Genomic DNA, 9,043 nt, shown 5'->3' with positions numbered 1-9,043 from the left:
GGTTTTCCCTGGAAATAATAGAGCGAGGGATGCCCCCATCATCACCTCTAACGAGAAAAATGACACCCACGGGCGCCGCCAACGATGGTGGCATCCTCACCCACTTCAACAGCTAGGCCACCATCTCCTCCTCCACTTGATCCGCCGCTGGAAAGCCACCGCGAGGCAACACCCACTGACCAGATCCCTTTGGACCGATGATGAAGACAACCAAAGGTAGAGGAGGTCACATCACTACGTGACCGGCGCCATGGCCACACACACACGTCGTCCTGAGGCGCCCGCTCAAGATCCACCGTCACAACCACGCCTCCAAGCGGCGACGAAGGGATGCCCCACCGCCGCCATCATCCCCCCGCACGGGCTTTGCCCAACCAGGATCCAGCGGCGGCGGGAGGGAAGGGGAGGCTGAGGTGGAGAAAGAGAGACATCTAGATCGGTAAGGGAGAGGCGGAGGCGGACGGGAGGGGGAGGGATCAAGATCGGGAGGACCCCATGTCTCCAATATTATTTCACATTCTTGCTGACATGTTAGCTATTCTTATTGATCATGCCAAGCAGGACAGTCAGATTGTAGGAATGGTTCGACACCTTGTGGATGGTGGCCTCTCTATTCTGCAATATGCCGACGATGCGATTCTTTTTACGGATGGCACCAAATGCCCGCGGACACGTTCGAAAATGTCCATGGACAGCGGGCAGGGCGCTGGCCACCCAACCGTCATCACCAAATGCCTGGCCCATCAAAAAGAAATTCCCTATGCTGCAAGTACTGGAAATAATCAAAGATAAATAGCACAATGCATCCATAATTTACAGATAAACATTCCAATGCAACAATATAATTCAAATATAAATATTACAACTCAAGCATAAGTTTCGAAACAAAAGGTTCAAATTAGCATTCAATTTATTTGGACACATGTTCTTGTTGTCCATATATGGAACGTCCACAAATGCTCAACATCCAAGAAAATATCCAAGAACGGGTCGAGCAAACGAGATTACGACGATCCTCCGCGACGCCAAACAGAGCTGCAACATAAAAATTAGCGCAGGCATGTGTCCAGATCATGTAATACGTATTGATGTCAAGATTTCCCATCATCTAGAGCAAAGCTGATCTATATATGTTCTTCTGCTTTAACCGAAGAAACTATTCTGCCGCCTTGAACCGGCAGAAGAAGCAGGAACGAGCGATCTTCTCCGGCGGTCGACGTCGACGATGCTCTTGACCTGGCGGTGCGCCCTGTCGACGATGCCCTCCGCCTTGCTCAGCCGCCGCTCCAGCTTGGCCTTCATGCGGGAGCACTTGAGCTCCAGCAGCAGCTTCCTCACCAGGCTCCGCCTCTCGCCCTTGTGGGCCACGATGAGCCCCTGCAGGCGGAGGTGCCGGTCCTCGACGTCGTCCAGCGCCGCCTCGGCCTCCCGGAGGTCGGCGGCGAGGCCGCCCAGCAGCCGGCGGTGGAGAAGAGCCTCAAGGACCGCCTCCGTCGCCAGCATCCTCCCGAGCTTCTCCAGCCGCTTGGACGCGGTTTCGTCGAGGAAGGGGCGGCCGACGAGCCTGGAGATCACGGCCAGCACGTCCGCGGCGGCGGCGGCGGTGGCGGTCTCCTTGCCGCCGGCACCGTCGTCGATCGCTTTCTTCGTCCATGGCGGCCGGCGATTGCTTCCCCTGCACGCTCACGCTCTCCGGTGAAGTAGCCATAGATGCGTCCGACTCCGCCTCTTGCTCGACCTACGTAACATGGAAGATTCCCTCCGCAAATCACGTACGGGCTGCTGCTGCTGCCGCCGCCGCCAGGGGCATATATATGGATCGGATGGATAGATCATACTTAGATTTGAGAGATGCTGAAGATTGGTCTCTCCTAGCACGATTTGGTTACTCTGGATCTGATTATACCACAACATACACGTATAATCCGTCTGCAGGCCGGTTGCCCGAATCCAATCTCCCAACTGCTGCTTGGAGTTGGAACTCCTTTTTCTTTCCTTCATTCATGCTAGTATTTCCTAGAATATTCCGAACCGACGCGTTCGATCGACATACATCAAGCATCGTATCACACAGATGTTGGGATTGTTGCTTGCTAACAACCAGGAACCGATTGACTCCTCCATTCATTCATCATCATCATCATCATCATCATCATCATGCAGAGGTGCGCATAAGTTTGGTGTGACCAAAACGGCCGATTTACATAAGCTACCCTGCCTGCGCCACAGCGACAACGGAACAAAAAAGCCTGTACCAAATCTCTCTTTTCTTTTCGACCTGCATTACGTATACGGAAACCCTATCGGCGAAAAAGTGTCAAGCACAAAAACCGGCATACTGTATGGCATGACCAATCCTATCCATGCTACTTGCTAACTACTCGTATTCACACTGCGCAGAGCCGTCACCATCTAAACCGGCATGCCAAGAACCAGCAGCACTCTTATTTACAGCGAAACAGATCGACACGAAAATACAACCGTCCGAAAGAATCAGTCCAGCGCGGAGAACTCGTGCTTGTCTTCGTGCCACTTCCTCACCGTGCCGTCCAGCTCTGGGAACGCGGCTAGGACAAGGAGCTCCACGAGTTCGAACGCTAGCTGCTTCAAGCAAACCGGGGACTGCACGGAAAACAAATTGTTAGCTAACACAACCGGCAATGTGCAGACTATTGATGAAATGGCAGATTTTCATTCAACATGAACTGAATCCACCTATAATGTTTTACCTGAAGAAAGAAGTAGATATCCTGAGCACATCTTTCGTACTCCTTTCGACCAACCAGACTCACTAGGGCTGATGGTGCTTTATCTGTGCACATAAAACAGTAAAAAAATTGAAAGCTAATAGAAGAACTCTGAAAAACTAGCTAGAAATCACAGAGGCAACGAGTCTGATAGCAGAGGATCATTACGCCTCTAGAAATACATCAGCAAACCAACAGGAAAGGCAGTAGAAAGTTCACCTATTATCAGTTCACGAACAAATTCTGCACGATGAGCATCTTCTAATCGTTGTTGTTCAATCAGATAGTTTGTCCTGCTATCATTCTGGGAACCAGGAGAAGGAGCAGCTGGTTTTCTGTCGGGATGCTTTGTCATGAAAATTCCATCTGGCCAGAGTATCTGTACATTGAGAAAATAGAAAGATACAGCCTAAATTAGGGAGCGGTCATGACTTAAGACTTGACAAGGAGAACTCATCTAACTGGCTAATTGCATTAAACAGATCCCTTCGCAAATTATTGGTTGTTCGCACTTGGCACCTGCTTTGCTAAAGATGTCATATGAGACTTACTTGTTCAACACGCTTGACCGCAAAAGCAATTATCCTCCCCTTCCTAAGTAACTGGATTTTCTCAACAAGCCAGTCATCAAATGTGTCTCCCATTCCCAATTGCAGTATTTGCTTCACTACCCAAAATGCTTGACGCCTACAAAAACAAAAGATCAAGGTCAAACGGGTTCAATAAAAAAAAGTGCAAATCCCAAGGTCAGTCTTACAGTAGCCAAATATTAGAATTCATAATCATGGGTGTAAAATTAACTCACCTGATCCAGCCTCCATCTTGGAGCTGGAAAATCACATCGACCAGATGAAATATGGGGGCGCTAAGATTTGGGGCCAACCACTGCATTAAAGTAGGTATAAAGTTGTCAGTCAGGCAGCTATCACATACGAATAAAAACAAAAGAAATATAGCTTGAGCAGACATAAAGAATTGATGGCGAGAATTTGTAGAAACAACCAGAACTTACTTCATTAGGACTCACTGAGTATCCATCAGATTCCAAAATTTGAGATATATACTCAGTTTGAGCTGACTGCTTTTTCTTATCATTTCCTGAATTTATCAAGAACGAGTGATCGTTCTGTTCAGGATCACTTCCAGAGTGGTCTTGATAAATATTGGCACTTGAGTTGCTAACACTAGGTCCTAAATTCTGTTCCGTATTTCCCTTCCTCAATCTCAAACCACCGTCAACAGCAGCGAAGTACTTATCCTTCTGATCATTATCATTTTGACATGCACTTAAAGTTTGTCTCGGAGAGGCCAAATTTCCATCCAAAGCTTTGGCAGAATTCAATGGTTTTGCACCCCTCTCATTTGATCTTACATCTAAATTGACTGCATGAAATAAGGACGAGGGCAGAAAATTTAGCACAAGGAATTAGAAAGAGCAACCAGCTACTCAACTAAAGGGAGATTGCTCACCTGACAGTGCCTGGATAACTGACAGAGAATCGGTGAAAATGTATGTCTGCAATGAGAAAATTTCACACAGTTATATACATACAAGTTTGGAAAAAGGTAGGGCAATGATTTAATACACTGACCTGTGAATCAACACTTAGAAAATCCCAGACTTCAATACAGCTTGAAACAGTTGGAATCTGAAGAAGATTCTGTAGAATTAACAGGCAAAGTTACTATATATTCAAAATTTAACCATTTCATGAGCAGATAACAGATCGCTACGGAAAGCAAACATGGCAAAAGATAAAATGTCGATTTTAAAGTTTACAGACCACATAGCAATCGTAGAACAGAAAGAAAAAAAAACTGACTGATGTTATAAGCATGCAAAGTAACATGGATCACACGTAATGAATATTCATGCTTGCAGAGATTTTGACCGCTAGTCAAGCTGATACTGAACTATGACTTGAATTAAGTACATTCCAAGAAATTGTTTCTTGCTTAGACGTCTCAATGCCAATACTCAAACTTATGGAACAAATGAAAAATATCTTCAGATAGGGCAAAGAAATGCACCTTCAAATATATGTCAAGCAAGTTGCATCTCTCTCGAACAACAGAAACCTCTAACCCTGATGAGAGGAAATGCTTCGGAGGCAAGTGAAGACTGTACTGAGGATATTCTTTCAGACGCCGATGTAGCTCTTCAAAATGACGAAACCTGATTACAATGCACAGCAAACCACATGGGAATTAGAATGCAACTAACATACTCGAATAATCATTCATATTTCGTACGCAGCGTCTGTTTTTGTCTTTGTTTCGAGGTATAGGCATTGTATCTGCTGTGGGCTTGTAGCTGACATAATCAAGTGAGAAAATATAGCATAATCACCTCCTCTTGATGGACCAACTATTACTGTTGGCATCAGTTACGGAGACAGAATACACAGCAAACATGCCAGACCCACTTTTTACGATGCTGGCTCCTACCACCTGAATAAGGAAATCTAATAAGGATATGCACCACCAGTAGTTACAAGGATCAAAGAATAATCAACAGGAAGTTTGTTACCTCACATCTTAACTTCAAATACGAGTCTTCCAACACATTGGTGCTAGATGAATAGGAAGAGTCACTTGATGCCAACGACAATGATGAGGTATTTGCACGACTAAGCATCCTAGTCATGCTTTCCACCTCAGTGTCATCATACAGTCCATCCGTCCTTGAATCATTTGCTGATGTATTTAGTATGCCAAAATCACCACCCGCCAAAAAAGATCTATCTGCCTCTTGCCACAATGGAATCTTTTGAACATTTGACCTTGTCCTTTTCCTTCCTGATGAAGTTCTTGCCATTTTCAACTTGCTCGCATGACTTCTATTTGTCCTTGATTTATGGAAACCAGACATTTCAAGTGGATGATGTATATGAGATGATGTCCCATTTCCTTTACTTTTACTGTCCCAAACTCTGGTTACAGGAGAGTCCAAGCCAGTTACATTGTTATTTTCGTCCTCCTCGGTGCAATATGAACTCTCACTGTCCAATGCAGAATCTTCTTGGCTGGCATGACCTGCCATTTCTCCAGCTAAACCTTTTGGCAGGTGGTTAGTGCCATTTGAATGTGCTGGAGTAGCTGAGTGTTTTATCAAATGATGATGCTCAGAATTAGACAATGTTGTTTGCCTTTGTGGAACAGGAGGAGGATGACGAACTGAAGTGCTGAAGGGAACTGGCTCCTGCACTGAAGAATGGGTGACCAAAGAAGATCTAACAGGTGCTTTAGCAACATGTTTTGCAATTTCTGATTTGTAATTCTTCCCTATAGTCCACATATTCTCAAGGTGCTCAGGTGCCACGACTCGAATTTTTCTGTGGGAGCTGAAATCCAATATTTGTGCTGACTCTCCTTCATAACTCTCTGCGGCTATCTTGCCACAAGAAATACCGGTATCTGGATAGATGTGGGAATCGGACGGTAAACTGCCTGACTCAAGTGGATGTGAATCATTGACCATAGAAGAATTAAGGGCTTTTGGTTTGATACTAGATGTACTTTGAGTTTTGCTTAGTTGCATATCGGAAGCAGTTTTGGACTGGCCCTGACTGAATCTAACAAGTTCAACCCCAGGACTTGAGTGGTCTGCTAGTGCAGAAAGTTCATCCACTGATGGCATAGGAGGCTCCCTTTGCTTCACCATTGTAGCATCCTCCAAGGATCCTTCAACTCCTTTATCTGCCTTGTTGGCGCGAGAAAGAACCAAAGATTCAATCCTTTCATTAATAAACCTGCAAATTTTACATCTCAATATGATGGCACTAGAAAATACCATGTGCAGTAGACCAGATACGGTATGTTATTACCTTGGATTTGCCAAGTTTATGACAGGCCTCAAAACTGTGCATGCAAGAAGTTCTCGTGCAGTATAATGGAAGAACGAGCACTGTAGATTCTCAGGCTTTACTGTGATTGAGAGCAAACCATCAGCAAGGCTTTGCAAGACCTATAAATAAAATAAACATATAGTATGCATCAGATAATCATATAACTTTGATCCTTACACAGATACAGACATGTTGCCAAGATGCTCAACTCGTCAATAATCATATGCAAGTGCTAAATGAACACATGAACTATGAGATGGTGTGTGTTGTCAAAGTTATAAATACACCAGGAACAAAACAGATGTGAATGCCATATCTCACAAACAGTTTATGGAGGAAGTATTTAACATTCAGATATGCATGTTTAAATATGTGTTGACCTAGCAGGCTTGCAATAGCGGCACCCTAATTATCCTACATAAGTAATGCATGAAGCTTATGATGCACATGTGCCAGGGAAAGGAGCCAAGTTACTTATGAAACATAATCCAAATTCCAGTTCCAAACCAAAGTGTTCATCAAGGTGCCAACCTTATCTTGGATATTTTGCAGCTAAGCAGCTTACTATAAGCAATAACCAAAAGCTTAAACATCAACAAAGTCTTTACCTTGTATTCAGCACTGGCTGAAAATAAAGCCGGATGCAACTTGCTTTGAGCTACAAGGGCGAGTTTCAGTTCAGCATCACGACGCTCCGTCGGGAGTCTAACAAACTTCTCTTTTCCAATCTTAGCTTCACAGGAATGATAAAGCTCCAAATTATTGCATATGAGATCGACCAGGTCCCTGCATAAGTAAGGTAGATAAAGCCTTCATAAGACACCCAATGTTCTGAAAGGAAAAAGATACAACATTTGATGAGATAAAACAAACTTTCTAACCTGGTTAGCAGAGTGATGATGTTAATGCTTCTTGCCCGGTTAGAAATCTCTCCAAGGACAGAATTAACTATGCTGATGAGTTCCTCCGGTCCGTCCTTATCAGGTGTTATACGGGAGTACCAAAGATCTGTTACCCACTCCGTGACAAGATGCCTTGTGAACTGTTCAAATGCTGCTTCAACTGGAGGCGAATTCACCTTGCTCCTCCAACCAGTACTTGCAATCTTCTGGGCAAGGGAAGGTTTACTCAATTCAATACTTTTTGTTTTGGCAAGTGGGCGACTGGCATCACGATCTGTGGTAGTTGTGCTCTTTCTACGGAAGTCGTAGTCAAGTGATAGGTAGTGAAACAGAACTATCAAAGATATGGCGAATGGGAAGTTAATCCAGACTGAAGAGCTTGTCACTGCAATGGAGAAAATCAGTCATTCAGCACAGCCATGAGCGAGCAACAATATTCAAACAGAATTAAAAAATGGGTGTGACTGCAATATAAATCTGCCTTGATATGTATAGCCTTTCTTTTTTGGCAACTTTCAGAAAGACTTTATAAAATTGCTGGCCATATTTCAATTTAACATCGAACTTGCATGTCTAGCCCGTACATTCCTTGTCTTTAGACTACACCATGTATTCCATGGTATAATCCGGTTACAACCATCGGCTAATATACCCTACCTTCTACAATTTCATCGCGAACTTGAATCATCCTGAGGTCGCAGTAAAATTTCTGATGCCCTGAAGAATTCACCAACCATCTAAAATGGAAGCAAACAACCTACTCGGAGCTAAGTCCAGTGTACAAATCCCCAATGCAATATCTAAAATTCACTACAAATTCCAGCCATCTTGAAATGGCAGTGAAATTTCCGACGGCCCAACTAACTCACCAATCGGCTAAAATGGAAGCAAACTACCTACACAGGGGCTAAGTCCAGTCTACCGATTCCCAATGCAACAAATTAGAACACCAATTGAACAAACTAATATCGCTACTCCACAGATGCGCCTGAAATGACGCCCCCCAAATTAGCGCCCGCACATCAGGGGCAACCGGCATAAAACCTAGCCACGGCACCAACGACGACCGGCCAACCGACGCGTCGGACCGAAATCACGGGCGCGCGCCCCGCCGGAGGCCGAGCCCGCCGGCCGGAACGTGGGTACCCTAGGGTTTGGGGGGGAGAGGGGCTCACGGGACATGAGGAAGGCGAGGCCGAAGGCGAAGACGAGGAGCAGCACGGCCCGCTTCTTCCCCTCCTCCGCCAGGTCGCGGACCGTGTGCGCCGCCCTCGGCGCGCCGCCCGGCGGCGCCATCCTCCGCGCGGCGGGCGGCGGGGGAGGAGGAGGCGGCGGCCGGCGGTTCTGTTCGGAAAGGGGACGGCAGCTGTGGCCTTTTCCGGGCGACTGGAGTTTTGTTTTTGTTTTCTGTTGCGGTATTCTTGTTTGCGCCAGGTCACTGCGCCGTGGGGCCCGCTCGAAGTGAGTTGGACCAGTTGGCAAGAAAATTATAGGTGTACTAATTATAAATTGGCTTCTTGTGTTCAAATCAATTTATTTTCCTTTT

General features: G+C 45.5%; 1 protein-coding gene across 1 annotated transcript; it reads right to left on the bottom strand.

Moving 5' to 3' along the window:
- Positions 1-2,127: 2,127 nt before the first annotated feature.
- Positions 2,128-8,822, bottom strand: LOC119349730. The gene is made up of 15 exons (XM_037617818.1): positions 8,673-8,822; positions 7,477-7,882; positions 7,204-7,381; positions 6,575-6,714; positions 5,278-6,499; positions 5,098-5,198; positions 4,779-4,923; positions 4,340-4,408; positions 4,218-4,263; positions 3,760-4,130; positions 3,553-3,632; positions 3,299-3,434; positions 2,967-3,126; positions 2,730-2,812; positions 2,128-2,622 (listed from the first exon to the last, which is right to left on the bottom strand). Exons 1-15 carry the CDS (start codon positions 8,791-8,793, stop codon positions 2,494-2,496), a joined length of 3,387 nt encoding a protein of 1,128 aa, XP_037473715.1. The 5' UTR covers positions 8,794-8,822; the 3' UTR covers positions 2,128-2,493.
- Positions 8,823-9,043: the final 221 nt, after the last annotated feature.

This window comes from Triticum dicoccoides, chromosome 1B (assembly GCF_002162155.2).
Source record: "Triticum dicoccoides isolate Atlit2015 ecotype Zavitan chromosome 1B, WEW_v2.0, whole genome shotgun sequence".
In the NCBI taxonomy this organism is placed as follows: domain Eukaryota; kingdom Viridiplantae; phylum Streptophyta; class Magnoliopsida; order Poales; family Poaceae; genus Triticum; species Triticum dicoccoides.
This window is presented reverse-complemented; position numbering and strand designations above follow the sequence as displayed.

Bases quoted from the DNA above. Each gene is read 5' to 3' on its own strand.
- LOC119349730 (XM_037617818.1), bottom strand. From the start codon at position 8,793: ATGGCGCCGCCGGGCGGCGCGCCGAGGGCGGCGCACACGGTCCGCGAC. The intron at 5,199-5,277 runs GTAACAAACTTC...TTCCTTATTCAG, and splicing joins ATTTGAAGTTAAGATGTGAG to GTGGTAGGAGCCAGCATCGT. The intron at 2,623-2,729 runs GTAAAACATTAT...TTTTCCGTGCAG, and splicing joins ATATCTACTTCTTTCTTCAG to TCCCCGGTTTGCTTGAAGCA.